The sequence below is a fragment of the Oncorhynchus mykiss genome, chromosome 1, assembly GCF_057628025.1.
Source record: "Oncorhynchus mykiss isolate SJ-2025 chromosome 1, ASM5762802v1, whole genome shotgun sequence".
NCBI classification, from domain to species: Eukaryota; Metazoa; Chordata; class Actinopteri; order Salmoniformes; family Salmonidae; genus Oncorhynchus; species Oncorhynchus mykiss.
The window spans coordinates 70,826,836-70,848,093 of record NC_143022.1 but is presented as its reverse complement, the minus strand read 5'-3'; the positions used below and the strand labels follow the sequence as shown (position 1 = coordinate 70,848,093).

Genomic DNA, 21,258 nt, shown 5'->3' with positions numbered 1-21,258 from the left:
TTTGAGTAAAAGTCAAAGTATTTGATTTGGAATATATTTAAGTATCAAAAGTAAATGGAATTACTAATATGTACTTAAGTATCAAAAGTATAAACCATTTCAAATTCCTTAAATTAAGCAAACCAGACGGCACAATTTTTTTTTAAATGACGGATAGCCAGGGGGACACTCCAACACTCAGACATCATTTACAAACAAAGCATTTGTGTTTAGTGACCCCGCCAGATCAAAGGCAGTAGGGATGACCAGGGATGTTCTCTTGATAAGTGTGTGAATTGGACCATTTTCCTGTCAAAATGTAACGAGTTCTTTTTGGGTGTCAGGGAAAATGTAAGGAGTAAAAAGTACATTATTTTCTTTAGGAATATAGTGAAGTAAAAGTTGGCAAAAATATAAATAGTAAAGTACAGATACCCTAAAAAAACTACTTAAGTAGCACTTTAATGTATTTTCACCTAAGTGCTTTACACCACTGTTTATATATACAGTCGTGGCCAAAAGGTTTGAGAATGACACACATATTAATTTCCACAAAGTCTGCTGCCTCAGTTTGTATGATGGCCATTTGCATATACTCCAGAATGTTATGAAGAGTGATCAGATGAATTGTAATTATTCGCAAAGTCCCTCTTTGCCATGCAAATGAACTGAATCCCCAAAAACATTTCCACTGCATTTCAGCGCTGCCACAAAAGGACCAGCTGACATCATGTCAGTGATTGTATCGTTAACACAGGTGTGAGTGTTGATGAGGACAAGGCTGGAGATCCCTCTGTCATGCTGATTGAGTTCGAATAACAGACTGGAAGCTTCAAAAGGAGTGTGGTGCTTGGAATCATTGTTCTTTCTCTGTCAATCATGGTTACCTGCAAGGAAACACGTGCCGTCATCATTGCTTTGCACAAAAAGGGCTTCACAGGCAAGAATATTGCTGCCAGTAAGATTGCACCTAAATGAACCATTTATCGGATCATCAAGAACTTCAAGGAGAGCGGTTCAATTGTTGTGAAGAAGGCTTCAGGGCGCCCAAGAAAGTCCATAAAGTTGATTCAGCTGCGGTAGCTTGCTCAGGAATGGCAGCAGGCAGGTGTGAGTGCATCTGCACGGACAGTGAGGCGAAGACTTTTGGAGGATGGCCTGATGTCAAGAAGGGGAGCAAAGAAGCTACTTCTCTCCAGGAAAAACATCAGGGACATATTCATATTCTGCAAAAGGTACAAGGATTGGACTGCTGAGGACAGGGGTAAAGTCACTTTCTCTTATGAATCCCCTTTCCGATTGTTTGGGGCATCCGGAAAAAAGCTTGTCCGGGGAAGACCAGGTGAGCGCTACCATCAGTCCTGTGTCATGCCCAAGGTAAAGCATCCTGAGACCATTCATGTGTGGGGTTGCTTCTCAGCCAAGGGAGTGGGCTCACTCACAATTTTGCCTAAGAACACAGCATGAATAATGAATGGTACCAACACATCCTCCAAGAGCAACATCTCCCAACCATCCAGGAACAGTTTGGTGACGAACAATGCCTTTTCCAGCATGATGGAGCACCTTGCCATAAGGCAAAAGTGATAGCTAAGTGGCTCGGGGAACAAAACATTGATATTTTGGGTCCATGGCCAGGAAATCCCCCAGACCTTAATCCCATTGAGAACTTGTGGTCAATCCTCAAGAGGTGGGTGGACAAACAAAAACCCACAAATTCTGACAAACTCCAAGCATTGATTATGCAAGAATGGGCTGCCATCAGTCAGGATGTGGCCCAGAAGTTAATTGACAGCATGCCAGGGCAGATTGCAGAGGTCTTGAAAAAGAAGGGTCAACACTGCAAATATTGACTCTTTGCATCAACTTCATGTAATTGTCAGTACAAGCCTTTGACACTTATGAAATGCGTGTAATTATACTTCAGTATTCCATAGTAACATTTGACAAACATATCTAAAGACACTGAGGCAGCAGACTTTGTGAAAATTAATATTTGTCGTTCTCAAAACTTTTGGCCACGACCGTACACTACCGTTCAAAAGTTTTGGGTCACTTAGAAATGTCCTTGTTTTTGAAAGAAAAGTACTTTTTTTGTCCATTTTAAAATGACATCAAATTTATCAGAAATACAGTGTAAACATTGTTAATGTTGTAAATGACTAAAAACAGCTTTTTTTTTCTATTTTTTTTTTAAATGGAATATCTACATAAGCGTACAGAGGCCCATTATCAACAACCACCCTGATGTCCTTCCAATGGCACATTGTGTTAGCTAATCCAAGTTTATCATTTTAAAATGCTAATTGATCATTAGAAAACCCTTTTGCAATTATGTTAGCACAGCTGAAAACTGTTCTGATTTAAAGAAGCAATAAAACTGGCCTTCTTCAAACTAGTTCAGTATCTGGAGCATCAGCATTTGTGAGTTTGATTACAGGCTCAAAATGGCCAGAAACAAATAACTTTCTTCTGAAACTCGTCAGTCTATTCTTGTTCTGAGAAATTAAGCCTATTCCATGCGAGAAATTGCCAAGAAACTGAAGATCTCGTACAACGCTGTGTACTACTCCCTTCACAGAACAGCGCAAACTGTCTAACCAGAATAGAAAGAGGAGTGGGAGGCCCCAGTGCACAACTGAGCAAGAGGACAAGTACATTAGTGTCTAGTTTAAGAAACAGATGCCTCACGTCCTCAACTGGCAGCTTCATTAAACAGTACCCTCAAAACACCAGTCTCAACATCAACAGTGAAGAGACGACTCCGGGATGTTGGCCTTCTAGGCAGAGTTGCAAAGAAAAAGCCATATCTCAGACTGGCCAATAAAAATGAAATATTAACATGGGCAAAAGAACACCGACACTGGACAGAGGAAGATTGGAAAAAAGTGTTACGGACAGACTAATCTAAGTTTGAGGTGTTCGGATCACAAAGAAGAACATTCGTGAGATGCAGAAAAAATGCTGCCGGAGTGCTTGACGCCATCTGTCAAGCATGGTGGAGGCAATATGATGGTCTTTGGTGGTGGTAAAGTGGGAGATTTGTACAGGGTAAAATGGATCTTGAAGAAGGAAGGCTATCACTCCATTTTGCAACGCCATGCCATACCCTGTGGACGGCACTTAATTGGAGCCTATTTCCTCCTTCAACAGGAAAAATGACCCAAAGCACAGCTCCAAACTATGCAATAACGATTTGGGGAAGAAGCAGTCAGCTGGTATTCTGTCTATAATGGAGTGGCCAGCACAGTCACCGGATCTCAACCCTATTGAGCTGTTGTGAGATTACCTCAACAAATTGACAGCTAGAATGTCAAAGGTCTGCAGGGCTGTAATTGCTACAAATGGAGGATTCTTTGACAAAAGCAAAGTTTTAAGGACACTATTATTATTATTATTATTATTATTAAGGACACCATTACTATTAAAATCATTATTTGTAACCTTGTCAATGTCTTGACTATAGTTCCTATTCATTTTGCAACTCATTTCATGTATATTTTCATGGAAAACAAGGACATTTCTAAGTGATCCCAAACATTTGAACGGTAGTGTATATGTACAGTATATATACAGTGGGGAGAACAAGTATTTGATACACTGCCGATTTTGCAGGTTTTCCTACTTACAAAGCATGTAGAGGTCTGTCATTTTCATCATAGGTACACTTCAACTGTGAGATACGGAATCTAAAACAAAAATCCAGAAAATCACATTGTATGATTTTTAAGTAATTCATTTGCATTTTATTGCGTGACATAAGTATTTGATACATCAGAAAAGCAGAACTTAATATTTGGTACAGGAAGTTTTGTTTGCAATTACAGAGATCATACGTTTGCTGTAGTTCTTGACCAGGTTTGCATACACTGCAGCAGGGATTTTGGCGCACTCCTCCATACAGACCTTCTCCAGATCCTTCAGGTTTCGGGGCTTTCGCTGGGCAATACAGACTTTCAGCTCCCTCCAAAGATTTTCTATTGGGTTCAGGTCTGGAGACTGGCTAGGACACTCCAGGACCTTGAGATGCTTCTTACGGAGCCACTCATTAGTTGCCCTGGCTGTGTGTTTCGGGTCGTTGTCATGCTGGAAGACCCAGCCACAATCCATCTTCAATGCTCTTACTGAGGGAAGGAGGTTGTTGACCAAGATCTCGTGATACATGACCCCATCCATCCTCCCCTCAATACGGTGCAGTCGTCCTGTCCCCTTTGCAGAAAAGCATCCCCAAAGAATGATGTTTCCACCTCCATGCTTCATGGTTGGGATGGTGTTCTTGGGGTTGTACTCATCCTTCTTCTTCCTCCAAACACGGCGAGTTGAGTTTAGACCAAAAAGCTCTATTTTTGTCTCATCAAACCACATGACCTTCTCCCATTCCTCCTCTGGATCATCCAGATGGTCATTGGCAAACTTCAGACGGGCCTGGCTTAAGCAGGGGGACCTTGTGTGCGCTGCAGGATTTTAATCCATGACGGCGTAGTGTGTTACTAATGGTTTTCTGTGGGACTGTGGTCCCAGCTCTCTTCAGGTCATTGACCAGGTCCTGCCGTGTAGTTCTGGGCTGATCCCTCACCTTCCTCATGATCATTGATGCCCCATGAGGTGAGATCTTGCATGGAGCCCCAGACCGAGGGTGATTGACCGTCATCTTGAACTTCTTCCATTTTCTAATAATTGCGCCAACAGTTGTTGCCTTCTCACCAAGCTGCTTGCCTATTGTCTTGTAGCCCATCGCAGCCTTGTGCAGGTCTACAATGTTATCCCTGATGTCCTTACACAGCTCACTGGTCTTGGCCATTGTGGAGAGGTTGGAGTCTGTTTGATTGAGTGTGTGGACAGGTGTCTTTTATACAGGTAACGAGTTCAAACAGGTGCAGTTAATACAGGTAATGAGTGGAGAACAGGAGGGCTTCTTAAAGAAAATCGAACAGGTCTGTGAGAGCTGGAATTCTTACTGGTTGGAGGTGATCAAATACTTATGTCAAAATGCAAATGAATTACTTAAAAATCATACAATGTGATTTTCTGGATTTTTGTTTTAGATTCCGTCTCTCACAGTTGAAGTGTACCTATGATAAAAAATTACAGACTTCTACATGCTTTGTAAGTAGGAAAACCTGCAAAATCGGCAGTGTATCAAATACTTGTTCTCCCCACTGTATATATACACATACATATACGGGACCCAGCTGGTTTCAAAACTCAAGTGGAATGCATCCAACAGTAGTTCCCCATACTGTGCAAATGATGTATTGGCTTTAGCGGGGAGGGTATATAGCTAATTTATTTACCCAGCAGGCCCAATGCATGAGTTTCCTCTTAAATCACAGAAATTGATGTCGTTTGGAGAAAAAACTGTGACTGAAGTTTAAAGTTGACATAGGAATAGAGCCTTTCCGCCCGATGATGAATGTCTTAAATGTCAAAAGGTCAAGGAGAGCACAGGGCCATAGTTGAAGGGACAGGGAGGGAGGGAGGGGGGTTGGAGGGTTCTGTGGCGTTAGACCAAGCTCAACATCAAAGTTGGCAAAGCTGGACTCCAACACTGTCAATTTAGTGCTGTGTTTTTGTTTTTCCAAAAGAGAAGCAGTGTGATTTGATTTTCCTTGAGAAAGACAATGAGAGAGAAATAGGCAGCTTTTTTTTACTGTGGGACCCCGGTGGGGACTCTGAGTACCTAAAGGAAAACATCAGTAACCTGGTACAGGTGATTCTTGAAATAACCCAAGGCTGTGACTCACCCAACAGTTTTCTAACAAAGCTGACGACAAGTTAAATGTCACGGGCCCATGGCCAACTTCCAAGATATTTTGTAACAGGCATACTTTTGTTTCACACACACACCACCCATACTGATACTGTAAATTCTGGGCCCCACATTCATTGGATAAAAGCATCCTCTTGCTGTTTGGATGAGGAGGCCATGTGAGGTACTGGACCATTATTGTCAAAATACAAGGAAACAACAGTCAAATTATGCACATGAGCAGTTTTCAAATAGAACTGTTGTGTTAGTTAAGACGCAACAAAAAGGGTTGAGGGGGAGGAAATCTAATCAGAGAATTGGTGAAAACCGTAATATCTCTGAGGGTATATTAGACTTCTGTTTCACAGGGAGTGCTGTATAATAGTCCTTCGGCCAATAGCCATATCAATATTATAGTGGCGACATGACCCTTTCCATGTTGCTGTGTGGCACAGTGGGACGCCGGCAGCAGACTGTATTGGTGCCACGGCTGGCTGCTCTGAGGTAATATCTATTGTGTCTCGCGTCATAGATTTCTTATTTTTATGGCCTCGTTACTCCTCCTGCCTGGCCCCAACTGTATGACTATACACAGGTGCATGATGGGACGGACTGCAGCGATGCACTGATCTGCAAGGTGTGGTGGCAGCAGCCTTTGCATGGTGGGTCTGTCTGGAACTAACTGGCAGCAGGCCCACTATTTGGCACTTTATTTATAATTTGCCCTGAATGGAGGCATTTGGTGGAGAAATAGGGAGAGGATTATTTCTGCCGATATCGCGCATCCACATCTGCAGTTAATGATGGCAGAGCTAGAGCGGTGTTTGTCAGACCAGGAGACGTCTCGAAAATCAGTCTTCTCACAAATACGTCTGTAGCGTCTGAAAGGTTGGCCTAGAAACTATGAAGCTGAGACTCTCACAGACACTATGGTTTTCTCCGTTCTGTCGTCTGAAGACTCACCCAGTACCAGTGCCTAAAATAAGGCAGTGGGAGAAGACAAATAATGGGGATAAATACATGTAAAATATAAATATAGTTTCCTGATATTTCTTATTTCGCTCAGATATAGGACAGACACTTCAGAACAAACTTCCTTTAGATTTCTTTGGGGACTGTTGTTCCATGTAGTGAATCTTTTATTCATTGTGTTTCTATTGGCTAATAACAGTAAGCCCCCCGGTTTGTACAGGGCTTAGACTCGGGGGTTAACGGACATTAGGACACTTGGATTGTCCTCTCCCACAGCCTGAAGAGGAGCAGAGAGTGGAGAATGATATGGAAAGCCTTGAGTAACAGCTATGAAGTGGTTAGCCGATTACTACCACAATAATATTGCTCTATGGATTCTGGCACTTGGAGCTGGGGTTAACAGACTATAGTTGACTCCATTAGTGTTGATCCATTAGTGTTGATATAACATTGGAGAATGGTGAGAGGGTCTGTTTAGCAGCCTGTGCAGTCATAAATCAAATCAAAATGTATTTGTCACGCGCGCCGAATACAACAGGTGTAGGTAGACCTTTCAGTGAAATGCTTACTTACAGGCTCTAACCAATAGTGCAAAAAAGGTAATAGGTGAATAATAGGTTTAGTAAAGAAATAAAACAACAGTAAAAAGACAGGCTGTATACAGTAGCGTGGGTATAAAAGTAGCGAGGCTACAGACACCTGTTAGTCAGGCTGATTGAGGTAGTATGTACATGTAGATATGGTTAAACTGACTGCATATACGATGAACATGCAGTAGCGTAAAAGAGGGCTTGGCGGGTGGTGGGCGGGTGGTGAGCCTCAATGCAGATAGCCCGGTTAGCCAATGTGCGGGAGCACTGGTTGGTCAGCCCAATTGAGGTAGTACGTACATTAATGTATAGTTAAAGTGACTATGCATATATGATAAACGGAGAGTAGCAGCAGCATAAAAAGAGGGGTTGGGGGGGGGCACACAATGCAAATAGTCTGGGTAGCCATTTGATTACCTGTTCAGGAGTCTTATGGCTTGGGGGTAAAAACTGTTGAAGCCTTTTTGCCCTAGACTTGGCACTCCGGTACCACTTGCCATGTGGTAGTAGAGAGAACAGTCTGACTGGGGAGGCTTGGGTCTTTGACAATTTTTAGGGCCTTTCTCTGACACCGCCTGGTGTAGAGGTCCTGGATGGCAGGCAGCTTAGCCCCAGTGATGTACTGGGCCGTACGCACTACCCTCTGTAGTGCCGTGCGGTTGGAGGCTGAGCAATTGCCGTACCAGGCAGTGATGCAACCAGTGCTCTCGATGTTGCAGCTGTAGAACCTTTTGAGGATCTCAGGACCCGTGCCTAATCTTTTTAGTTTCTTGAAGGGAAATAGGCTTTGTTGTGCCCTCTTCACGACTGTCTTGGTGTGTTTGGACCATTCTAGTTTGTTGTTGATGTGGACACCAAGGAATTTGACACTCTCAGCCTGCTCCACTATAGCCCCGTCGATGAGAATGGGGGCGTGCTCGGTCCTCCTTTTCCTGTAGTCCACAATCATCTCTTTAGTCTTGGTTAAGTTGAGGGATAGGTTGTTATTCTGGCACCACCCGGCCAGGTCTCTGACCTCCTCCCTATAGGCTGTCTCGTCGTTGTTCGTGATCAGGCCTACCACTATTGTGTCATCTGCAAACTTAATGATGGTGTTGGAGTCGTGCCTGACCATGGAGTCATGGGTGAACAGGGAGTACAGGAGGGGACTGAACACACACCCCTGGGGAGCTCCAGTGTAAAGGGGTATGATTAATCCAAATGGAATCAGTATTGATATCCTGCTGGCCAATCTGTTAATGTCTGCTGCAAGATCATAATTTAACTAGATTTACACCATATTTTCATAACTCTTTCATTGATAGCCTTTGTTTTGTTAGACTTAGGGGACTGATACAGTCCATTGGATGGATGTATCAGTCTCCATGTGCAATACACTTGGCCCGTAACAGTGTGTAGGCCTATGTACTGTAGTAAACCCTAGGTGAGGACATCAGACAGTGGCATGCTTCAACCAACCACCATGTGTAATTTAGCACCCCCTTGCTAATAGGTCCTCTCTTGACATTTAATGAGGGGGAGGTCACGTGCATGGGTCCTGTATTGATGACCCTCCATGCGCCTGTTTTGTTTTCATGACAACAGTGACCCAAAATACATCAACCCAACCCTAACCCGGACAGCAAACTTTTACAGGACTTTTTAGCTACATGATTGACCCCCCCTTCTTCTTCTTGGCAGTAACAAATCTACACAGCAGATGTGTTCGTAGCAAATGTTTTGTTATGTATCTTGGACACGTTAACAATAGGTTTTCAGGCAGCACTCCAGCAGTCATTCACCTTCAGGTTTTTGGATAAAGCAGTGGTCGTCACACTAAGATGTACTGTATCACAGCTCTATCCTCCCTCTCCTCTCTGAAGGGCAACCTTTTTAACTGAATCAAATCAAATTGTGTTTGTCACATGCTTTGTAAACAACAGTTGTCGACTAACATTGAAATGCTGACTTGTGGACCCTTCCCAACAATGCAGAGAGAAAGAAAATTTAGAAATAATAGAAAAGTAAAACACGTAAAATATAAGTAATAATACATACGCAATGAGTAACGATAACTTGGTTCAGCTCAACCGTTGTCATCAGAAGACTTAATGATGGTGTTGGAGTCGTGTGTGGCCATGCAGTCGTGGGTGAACAGGAAGTACAGGAGGAGACTAAGCAAGCACCTCTGAGGGGCCCCCGTGTTGAGGGTCAGCATGGCGATGTGTTGTTGCCTACCCTTACCACCTGGGGGGCGGCCTGTCAAGAAGTCCAGGGTCCAGTTGCAGAGGGAGGTGTTCAGTCCCAGGATCCTTAGCTTAGTGATGAGCATGGAGGGCACTATGGTGTTGAACTCTGAGCTGTAGTCAATGAACAACATTCTCAGATAGGTGTTCCTCTTGTCCAGGTGGGAAAGGGCAGTGTGGAGTGCAGTAGAGATTGTGTCATATGTGGATCTGTTTGGGCGGTATGTGCATTGGAGTGGGTTCAGGGTGCCTGGGATGATTGTGTTCATGTGAGCCATGACCAGCCTTTCAAAGCATTTCATGGCTACAAATGTGAGTGCTACGGGGTGATAATCATTTAGTCAGGTTACCTTGGCATTCCTGGGCACAGGGACTATGATGGTCTGCTTGAAACATATAGGTATTACAGACTGCGTCAGGGACAGGTTGAAAATATCAGTGAAGACACTTGCCAGCTAGTCAGCGCATGCTCTGAGTATGTTTCATGGTAATCCTTGTGAATGTTGACTTGTTTAAAGTTCTTACTCACATCGGCTATGGAGAGCATGATCATACAGTCGTCCAGAACAGCTGGTGCTCTCATGAATGGTTCGTTGCTTGCCTCGAAACGAGCATAGAAGGCATTTAGCTCATCTAGTGGGCTTGTGTCACTGGGCAGCTTGCGGCTGGCTTTTCCTTTATAATGTATTGACGCTTTCCCTGTTTGATTGTTCGTCGGAGGGTGTAGCGTGATTTCTTATGAGTCCGGATTAGTGTCCTGCTCCTTGAAAGTTGCAGCTCTAGCCTTTAGCTCAGTGCGGATGTTGTCTGTAATCCCCTAATTTCAAACTATGGCAGCTCATTCGTTCACCTACCTGTAATGGTCTCACAAATACACGGTGGTTGGAACCAAAAATCTCAAATTTGGACTCATCAGACCAAAGGACAGATTTCCACCAGTCTAATGTCCATTGCTTGTGTTTCTTGGCCCAAGCAAGTATTTTCTTCTTATTGGTGACCTTTTAGTAGTGTTTTCTTTGCAGCAATTTGACCACGAAGGCCTGATTCAGGCGACTACCTCAGCATACCACCCTGCATACCACTGCTGGCTTGCTTCTGAAGCTAAGCAGGGTTGGTCCTGGTCAGTCCCTGGATGAGAGACCAGATGCTGCTGGAAGTGGTGTTGGAGGGCCAGTAGGAGGCACTCTTTCCTCTGGTGATGACACTGCCCTGACTTGGGTGCCGTCTTTCGGATGGGACGTTAAACGGGTGTTCTGACTCTTTGAGGTCATTAAAGATCCCATGGCACTTATCATAACAGTAGGGGTGTTAACCCCGGTGTCCTGGCTAAATTCCTAATCTGGCCCTCAAACCATCATGGTCACCTAATAATCCCCAGTTTACAATTGGCTCATTCATCCCCCTCCTCTCCCCTGTAACTAATCCCCGGGTAATTTGCTGTAAATGAGAATGTGTTCTCAGTCAACTTACCTGGTAAAATAACGGATAAATTAAAAATATAAAAATTCACGCAGTTCCTCTGAACAGTTGATGTTGAGATGTCTGTTACTTGAACTCTGTGAAGCATTTATTTGGGCTGCAATTTCTGAGGCTGGAAATCCTAATGAACTTATCCTCTGCAGCAGAAGTAACTCTGGGTCTTTCTTTCCTGTGGCAGTCGTCATGAGAGCCAGTTTCATGATAGCGCATGACGGTTTTTGCGACTGCACTTGAAGAAGATTGAAGTAAAAATGTTCCTCATTGACTGACCTTCATGTCTTAAAGTAATAATGGGCTGTCATTTCTCTTTGCTTATTTGAGATGTTCTTGACATAATATGGACTTGGTCATTAAACAAATAGGGCTATCTTCTGTAATTCACCTCTACCTTGTCACAACACAACTGATTGGCTCTATTAATTGAAATGTATTCCAGGCGACTAACTCATGAAGCAGGTTGAGAGAATGCCAAGAGTGTGCAAAGCTGTCATCAAGGCAAACGGTGGCTACTCAAATACTTTTATTTTGATTTGTTTAGCACTTTTTTGGTTATTACATGATTCCATAGGTGTTATTTCATAGTTTTGATGTCTTTTACTATTATTCTACAATGTAGAAAATATTAAAACGAAGAAAAACCCTTGAATGAGTACAGTAGGTGTCCAAACTTTTGACTGGTTCTGTAGGTCAGGCCCTATGGGTCACGTGCATGAGATGCATACATGTGTCATATGGAGAACAAGGGTTGAGGGAATGGGTCATGTTTATCCTAAACAAATGAGGGATTTCGGTAACAGAAATGTTCCGTCAGAAATGGCTCTAATTATGTTGCAGCTTCAGCGCGATAACCACGTTCTGTAATGGTAGCTGCAGCACGTGGAGGTGCGAGAGCGACAACGGTGCTAGTCAAAGTCACTCGCTGTCATTCTTTTTTAACACAGCGCAGAAAAAGTCTGAATACAATCAAATCAATTGTGGTCATACTCCCTCTATAGTCATTTGTGTGTCTTAATTATTTAATGGAGCAGTGTGCTTAAACGATCAGTCAAGCTCAGTGCATATAGTTGATTTGATTTAAACACATAGGGTGTGTCTATATATGGTAAAAATACATGTTTAAATTGGGTCAAGAGAGAGCTCAAAACAAAAGCTGCCTGATCTTAATAAAGCACATGTATCTACTGCCCTGACTGGACTGGGAAAAACATTGTTCATTTATTTTTTAATTTCACCTTCATTTAACCAGGTAGGCCAGTAAGAACAAGTTCTCATTTACAACTGCGACCTGGCCAAGATGAAGCAAAGCAGTGTGACAAAAACAACAACACAGAGTTAGTTATACATGGGATGAACAAACCTACAGTCAATAACACAATAGAAAAATCTATATACAGTATATGCAAACGTAGAAAGGCAATAAATAGGCCATAGAATAATTACAATTTAACATTAACACTGGAGTGATAGATGTGCAGATGATGATGTGCAAGTAGAGAATACTGGAGTGCAAAAATATAATGTGGGGATGAGGTAGTTGGGTGGGCTGTGTACAGGTACAGTGATCGGTAAACTGCTCTGACAGCTGATGCTTATAGTTAGTGAGGGAGATACAAGTCTCCAGCTTCAGTGACTTTTGCAATTCGTTCCATTCATTGGCAGAAGAGAACTGGAAGGAAAGGCGGTCAAAGAGGTGTTGGCTTTGGGGATGACCAGTAAAATATACCTACTGGACCTACTGGTGGGTGTTGCTATAGTGACCAGTGAGCTGAGATAAGGCAGGGCTTTACCTAGCAAAGACTTATCGATGACCTGGAGCTAGTGGGTTTGGTGACGGATATGTAGCGAGGGCCAGCCAATGAGAGCATACAGGTTGCAGTGGTGGGTATTATATGGGGCTTTGGTGACAAAGCGGATGGCACTGTGATAGACTACATCCAATTTGCTGAGTAGAGTGTTGGAGGCTATTTTGTAAATGACATCGCCGAAGTCAAGGATCGGTAGGATAGTCGGTTTTATGAGGTTATGTTTGGCAGCATGATTGAAGGAGGCTTTGTTGCGAAATAGGAAGCCGATTCTAGATTTAATTTTGGATTGGAGATGCTTAATGTGACTCTGGAAGGAGAGTTTACAGTCTAACCAGACATCTAGGTATTTGTAGTTGTCCACATGTTCTAACTCAGAACCGTCCAGAGTAGTGACACTAGTCGGGCAGGAGGGTGTGGGCAGCGATCGGTTGAAGAGCATGCATTTAGTTTTACTAGCATTTAAGAACAGTTGGAGGCCACGGAAGGAGTGTTGTATGGCATTGAAGCTCATTTGGAGATTTGTTAACACAGTATCCAAAGAAGGCTCAGATGTATAGTGGTGGATCAGAGAATCACCAGCAGCAAGAGCGACATCATTGATACATACAGAGAAAAGACTCGTCCCGAGAATTGAACCCTGTGGTACCCCCATAGAGACTGCCAGAGGTCCGGACAACAGGCCCTCCGATTTGACACACTGAGCTCAATCTGAGAAGTAGTTGGTGAACCAGGCAAGGCAGTCATTTGAGAAACCAAGGCTATTGAGTCTGCCGATAAGAATGAGGTGATTGACAGAGTCGAAAGCCTTGGCCAGGTCGATGAAGACGGCTGCACAGTACTGTCTTTTATCGATGGTGGTTATGATATCGTTTAGGACCTTGAGCATAGCTGAGGTGCACCCATGACCAGCTCGGAAACCAGATTGCAAAGCAGAGACGGTACGGTTGGTTTCAAAATGGTCGGGGATCTGTTTGTTAACTTGGCTTTCGAAGACTTTAGAAAGGCAGGGCAGGATTGATATAGGTCTGTAACAGTTTGGGTCTAGAGTGTCACCCCCTTAAAAGAGGGGGACGACCACGGCAGCTTTCCAAGCTTTCCAATCTCAGACGATATGATAGAGAGGTTGAACAGGCTCGTAATAGGGGTGGTAACAATTGCGACGGATAATTTTAGAAAGAGAGGGTCCAGATTGTCTAGCCCAGTTGATTTGTAGGGGTCCAGATTTTGCAGCTCTTTCAGAACATCAGCTATCTGGATTTGGGTGAAGGAGAAGCGGGGGCGCTTGGGCAGATTGCTGCGGGGGGTGAAGAGCTGTTGGCCGTGGTAGGGGTGCTGTGGTTCTCAACACAGATGTTGTACTGTATCTGAAATGCTCCATTGAAAACAAAATACATGGTGGGGAGAATAGGAGCTTTTTAAGATTTAGCAGACTTTGTCTGTAGGTCATCTGACACATCCTTTATGCCAAAACTGAATCCTAATGAAGGACTTCAGCTCCTTTCAGCTCCCGGATAAAGCACTAAATAAACTTCAGTTAGTGCTAAATACGGCTGCTAGAATCCTGACTAGAACCCCAAAATTTGATCATATTACTCCAGTGCTAGCCTCCCTACACTGGCTTCCTGTTAAGGCAAGGGCTGATTTCAAGGTTTTACTGCTAACCTACAAAGCATTACATGGGCTTGCTCCTACCTATCTTTCTGCCGTACATACCTACACGTACGCTACAGTCACAAGACGCGGGCCTCCTAATTGTCCCTAGAATTTCTAAGCAAACAGCTGGAGGCAGGGCTTTCTCCTATAGAGCTCCATTTTTATGGAATGGTCTGCCTACCCATGTGAGAGACGCAGACTCGGTCTCAACCTTTTAAGTCTTTACTGAAGACTCATCTCTTCAGTGGGTCATATGATTGAGTGTAGTCTGGCCCAGGAGTGTGAAGGTGAACGGAAAGGCTCTGGAGCAACGAACCGCCCTTGCTGTCTCTGCCTGGCCGGTTCCACTCTCTTCACTGGGATTCTCTGCCTCTAACCCTATTACAGGGGCTGAGTCACTGGCTTACTGGTGCTCTTTCATGCTGTCCCTAGGAGGGGTGCGTCACTTGAGTGGGTTGAGTCACTGACGTGATCTTCCTGTCTGGGTTGGTGCCCTCCCTTGGGTTGTGCCGTGGCGGAGATCTTTGTGGGCTATACTCGGCCTTGTCTCAGGATGGTAAGTTGGTGGTTGAAGATATCCCTCTAGTGGTGTGGGGGCTGTGCTTTGGCAAAGTGGGTGGGGTTATATCCTTCCTGTTTGGCCCTGTCCGGGGGTATCATCGGATGGGGCCACAGTGTCACCTGACCCCTCCTGTCTCAGCCTCCAGTATTTATGCTGCAGTAGTTTATGTGTCGGGGGGCTATGGTCAGTTTGTTATATCTGGAGTACTTCTCCTGTCTTATCCGGTGTCCTGTGTGAATTTAAGTATGCTCTCTCTAATTCTCTCTGAGGACCTGAGCCCTAGGACCATGCCTCAGGACTACCTGGCATGATGACTCCTTGCTGTCCCCAGTCCACCTGGCCGTGCTGCTGCTCCAGTTTCAACTGTTCTGCCTCCGGCTATGGAATCCTGAGCTGTTCACCGGACGTGCTACCTATCCCAGACCTGCTGTTTTCAACTCTCTAGAGACAGCAGGAGTGGTAGAGATACTCTTAATTATCAGCTATGAAAAGCCAACTGACATTTACTCCTGAGGTGCTGACTTTCTGCCCCCCCCCCCCCCCCCCCCCCCCCCCCCGACACCTACTGTGATTATTATTATTTGACCATGCTGGTCATTTATGAACATTTGAATATCTTGGCCATGTTCTGTTATAATCTCCACCCGGCATAGCCAGAAGAGGACTGGTCACCCCTCATAGCCTGGTTCCGCTCTAGGTTTCTTCCTAGGTTTTGGCCTTTCTAGGGAGTTTTTCCTAGCCACCGTGCTTCTACACCTGCAGTGCTTGTTGTTTGGGGTTTTAGGCTGGGTTTCTGTACAGCACTTTGAGATATCAGCTGATGTACGAAGGGCTATATAAATAAATTTGATTTGATTTCAGCCTGCGGTGAATGTGGAGATTGTAGACATCCATCACTCTCCTTTTCCTGGTCTATAGGCCTTGCCTCCTGCTGCCACTCCCAACATGGTCATGTGCCATGGCACATGATAGGGAAGGGAGGGTGTAAAGAGGGAGATATTTCACAGACATTCTCGTGATCTGTATTGACCACTGCTCTTCTGACCATCGTATCACTCCACCCCTTCCTGTAGGGCGGGCGATCTGCTATCACAGCTACCCATAGGAGCTGATCCACTATGCATTCTCTCCTTGTTATACGAGAAGTGAGCTCCTCTAAAAATAGCCCTGCGCTGGCCCTTAGCCAATCCGAGGAGAGACTGAGGCTGCAGGGAGGAGGGAGAAAGGTGGCTGGAGGAGGCTGGTCGGGTATTGGGGCTGCAGGCAGGCTGCCATGTTGTCTGCCTGCTAGAGGTTATTCTCTGAGTCACTCTGTTTTCTGCCCAGGATTCAGGACACAAGGGGATTGAGGCAGCTGCAAATCTGGGACTGTGCAAGGTGTCTGGCCAACAAACCCGATCACAGGGGTGAAACGTCTGCCTTTTTCAGCCTGTTCAGGGTTGAAATGGATAACTCCAGGGGAACCGAACAGACAACAAACTGATTTTCAGCAGAGATAATGGTGCAAAAAATTATCCAATTATCACTCTCCATTTGCAGCTCTTCATTAATTTTCCAATTGGCCACTTAGCCTGAATATAAATATCATCTGGGAAGATATTTTCTCACATTCTAAGTGCTTTATCTTGTTACATATTAAGGGATAATTATTTTCAATTGTATAATATTTACCTTTTAATAATATGAGGTCGCATATGGAGCTAGGGGATGACCCCCCCCCCCCCCCCCTTCTGTACCACCACTGTGAATCTAAGGCCAAAGTAGCAGTGGCTGTATTGTAAAACCCATTATCACAGTGTAGGCAATCCTCCATTTCTCATTAATAGATGAGGTCATTGGTTGTCTGAATGGGTCCATAGAACCATTTCATTACTCCTGATGTTGGTTCCTCTTTACACTCCAATGGACATCCACACCCCTGGGACTAAAACTCTACGTCTCCGATTCCCTCTCATCCCAATAAGCCCTAACACAGCAGACTTTAAGTCCCCAATCTCCCATACACCTGACCTCAACATATTTTAGCATTCTCTTAGCCCCTCCTTTCCATGTGATTCTCATTCGATGTCTGTTTCGTTCATACATTCACGTCACATGCATCGTACAGAGAATCGGACATTAATCCGCTTCATTAGTAATACCATGCTACCTCAGGATATATCCCCATCCTACTTTCCTAACTGATACAGAGGGTAGTGACACGGTGTCTGGATCTCTATTTCCTTACTGATACAGAGGGTAGTGACACGGTGTCTGGATCTCTATTTCCTTACTGATACAGAGGGTAGTGACACGGTGTCTGGATCTCTATTTCCTTACTGATACAGAGGGGAGTGACACGGTGTCTGGATCTCTATTTCCTTACTGATACAGAGGGGAGTGACACAGTGTCTGGATCTCTATTTCCTTACTGATACAGAGGGCAGTGACACGGTGTCTGGATCTCTATTTCCTTACTGATACATAAGGGAGTGACACGGTGTCTGGTTCTCTATTTCTTGCTGGATAATGTTGAGTGGAAACGAGTGCAGCCGACATCAATAACAAGTTGTGTTTCTCTGATAGAACATCAAGTCATGATGACCTGTTTGAATGTTGACCCTGTTGTTTGAATGTTTCCCTCAATGGCACTACAGCACTCTCCTTATAGAAAGTCCTGAGCTTTATTAAACTGAAGCATACGTACATATACAATGATACTACTGTATATTTATTTAGCTATATCTCTAAAAATACTTTATCTGCACCACCATTTAGTATTACCATTAGTTTGGATAGCTTTTACAGGTCAGGCAATCTAAAAGGGCTCTCTGCCATTCACTTTGATGTAGAGTGGGGGGATGCTGTGTGTATTGAATGGATGTGCTTTAGCAGCCATGTGTAACTAGCTTCACAAGCGCTAATTATAGCTCTGGGCTTCATGATGGGGCGGCAGGGTAGCCTAGTGGTTAGAGCGTTGGACTAGTAACCGGAAGGTTGCAAGTTCAAACCCCCGAGCTGACGAGGTACAAATCTATCGTTCTGCCCCTGAACAGGCAGTTAACCCACTGTTCCTAGGCCGTCATTGAAAATAAGAATTTGTTCTTAACTGACTTGTTAAATAAAGGTAAAATATATATTTTTTTATGATCCATTCCCCCTCCCAGTCCTCTTGCTACGAGAGATCGAAGTGGAATCGAATCTCAATTTCCAGGGAGAAACCTGCGTACGAAACCTGCGTACGAGTGAGTGTGGTGTATATACAGATGTAGGATCTTAATTTGACATATTGTCACAGCGAGAATAATCCTGCAGCAACAGTATTTGAATATTTGGTCCATAATGTTGCTTGATCAGTGGTTAGGCTTTTAGCTGGCCAAAAATAGGCTACATGAAAAGTGCAATACTGTTAATATAACCATGTGTTAGTGTGGGTTTTCAGTGAATTTATGTCAATCAAGAAGCTCATCTCCAGGTAAATTCTAAGCAACAAATCAGTGATCAAATTAAGATCCTACATATGTACTGTCTATGAATTATGCATAGTGGGATGTATGGTATGTACAATACAGATGTAGGATCTTAATTTGATCACCCTGTTGCAGGAGAACATTCCTACAATGCAGAACATGTTTTACTTGTAGTTTACTAGAGGTTTAAAAAGGCTTAAGTTTGCAATTTCCACTTTGAAATGTCAGACTTGATTTTCCCTCACAAAAAAAATGTTCAACCCCTACAAAAAGTACCATTAATTATAATCCACATAATAATTCACATTTCCTGTTGCTGGAGGATTATTTTCCTGCTGTAGCAAACTGGCTCAAATTGAGATCCTAAATCTGTATGTTCGAGATGCTGCTGACTTCATAAAATGAATTTTCATGGAAATGGGCAATAAAGTGTAAAGTACTGTATCTCATTGAATCATCATATACTGCATTGTATCATATCAATATATCAGTGCCTGTATAGTATATTGTTGAGGATGGCAGGTTGGTGAATCTTAAATGTCGTGAGGGAGAGCAGAGAACTGCAGTTTTGGTGTTGAATAAAATGGAAAAGGTGTGATTCCAGGGTTGACACACAGATAAATCCAGTCTTGAATAATCCACTAATCCTATTTGTATTTGCCTCTGTGTGCACGATAGCAGAAGAAATGGGGTAGGTATCATAACTGAGAAATGCAGCAGTGTCTTGTGGAATCCATCTCTGCATTTCTGCTCCTCACCCACTTGCTCTCTCTTTTTCTACCTCTTCTCTCCCATCTCTTTCCATCCCTCTCTCCCAGCCTCTCCATCTCTCCCCCCCCCCCGCCTCCCTCTCATTCACTCAGCTGCTCTCCTTGTTGAGGGTGTTCCAATCTGCCTCAGCAGTACAGATCAGTCCAGCCCCGCTCTCTCATAAGAGCAGCGCATAAACGTATGCTCGCACACTCACACACCCAACACGCAGAGATACACACTCGCAGGCACACTCACACACACAGACGCACACGCAGACAGGCACACCGAGCAGCCTAATCTACCAGCTCCAAGACGCAGCCAGAGCCAGCTAAAAGACACAGCCCCATAACAGCAGACCAGCATGGATGCACTGAAGAAAGGATTCTCAATTGCCAAGGAGGGCGTCGTGGCAGCAGCAGAGAAGACCAAGGCAGGGGTGGAGGAGGCAGCTGCCAAAACTAAGGAGGGAGTCATGTATGTGGGTGAGTACAGGAGTGGTGATGATGGTGAAGGGTGTGGAGGATAGACCGAGGTGGTTAGCTGAAAATAGTACATCACAGTTTTTATGTGGGATAATCTGGTTTCCGTTTTGATCCTGTGACGCTTGCCTGCTGTGCTTGTTTTTGATGGGTGAGTGCACTGGTCTGTCTGCGATGTTTGAATAAAATGGGATCCACATCCAGGCAGTGCATGTGCTAAATCTTACTTGTGATGGAAACATAGATACTGTAGAGAGCTGGAGGGAATTTAGAACAAGGAAAAAGAGAAAGATGACAAAGGACCAAAGGAGAGGGGCAAGAGAATGGAGAAGAGCAGATAAAAGGGTCAGAAAGGTAGAGGAAGATATTTATTTATTTGCACATGCCTCAGGCACAAGATGTTCTAATTTAAGAGGGAAAAGTCTGGTTGAGCAGTACTGAGGTATTCTATTCATTATGTAGTGGATATTGGCCAACAAAATATTGTCAATAATATTTATGGTCAATTAAATTAAATGCAATCTATCTCTCTACATGTGACACACACACATTTTAGAGCAGGGGGAGGTGATTGTACTATAATATTGCTCAGTGTTATCAAACTGAATAGATGTGTGTTTTTTCACATATTTAGATGGGTGTGTATGTGCTTGTTAGGTTGTATGTGTGATAGTACAATATGGTGCTACCGGGGTGAGAGGGAGGGGTCTCTGTATCTGCTATGCCACCCACCCACCTGCCTGTCTGTCCGCTGCAGCAGTGAGATTTATCATGGGCGTCTCGGAGCGTGACTAATGCAGCTCGCCCCATGGTCAGAACCCCCCCCCCCACCCCCGTCAGCCCAACCCCACCCAACTCAGCACAGGCCAGTTCAACAGCCCTGAGCACCACTAACACATACAGAACACTGAGACATCGAGAGAACACTGACACATTACAACACTGAATCATACACAGATTCATACAGAATGCTGAAACATGACTCTGTCACTGTCTCTGTTACAGCGATGACAACCTGGAGAAGAGGAAAGGGAAGAGAGGGAAGGAGAGAAAGAGGGCAACGATAAACAAATGAATGAAACATTTGAGTGTCATCTGATTCCTGGTTTAATTTCCGGTAGAAGGAGGGGAGAAGAGAAAGGGGGAGAGAGAGAGAGAGAGAGAGAGAGAGAGAGAGAGAAGAAAAAGAGATCATGAGAATGAGGTAACGAGACAATGAATGAATGGGTGGCGTACTCTCAGATTCCAATAATTACAGTTTCTCATTCATTGGCTGTCAATAAGCAGAGACAGAGGAGGAGGCTGTGGGATAATCCTTATCCATTAATCCAAAATCATCCCCACCACAGGGGATCCACCCTGTTCTGCTGAAGGACCTCGTGGAGCCATTCAGCCACAGAGGGCAGGGCCCATCACATTTCACTGGTTTATTGATCTTCACAGAGCTGTAAAGAGATCATCTGACCTCTAACATTACTGCTCAGTCATATCTTATCATCAGCTTCATTTTTGTCTCCTTTTTAAAATCTTTGTGGTTCTCTCCTCTTCGTCTGAATGCCAATG

The 21,258-nt window shown here is 44.1% G+C and overlaps 1 protein-coding gene across 5 annotated transcripts in view; it reads left to right on the top strand.

The window, feature by feature from the left end:
- LOC110527687 (uncharacterized) overlaps positions 1 to 21,258 on the top strand; it is a 35,830-nt gene that overhangs the window by 4,547 nt on the left and 10,025 nt on the right. For all 5 annotated transcript variants that reach the window (XM_090238379.1, XM_090238360.1, XM_090238353.1 and 2 more), the window contains one exon: positions 19,282 to 19,698. In XM_090238379.1, coding sequence (XP_090094505.1) covers positions 19,578 to 19,698 — 121 coding nt within the window. In that variant the 5' untranslated portion in view covers positions 19,282 to 19,577. The remainder of the gene's footprint in view (positions 1 to 19,281; positions 19,699 to 21,258) is intronic.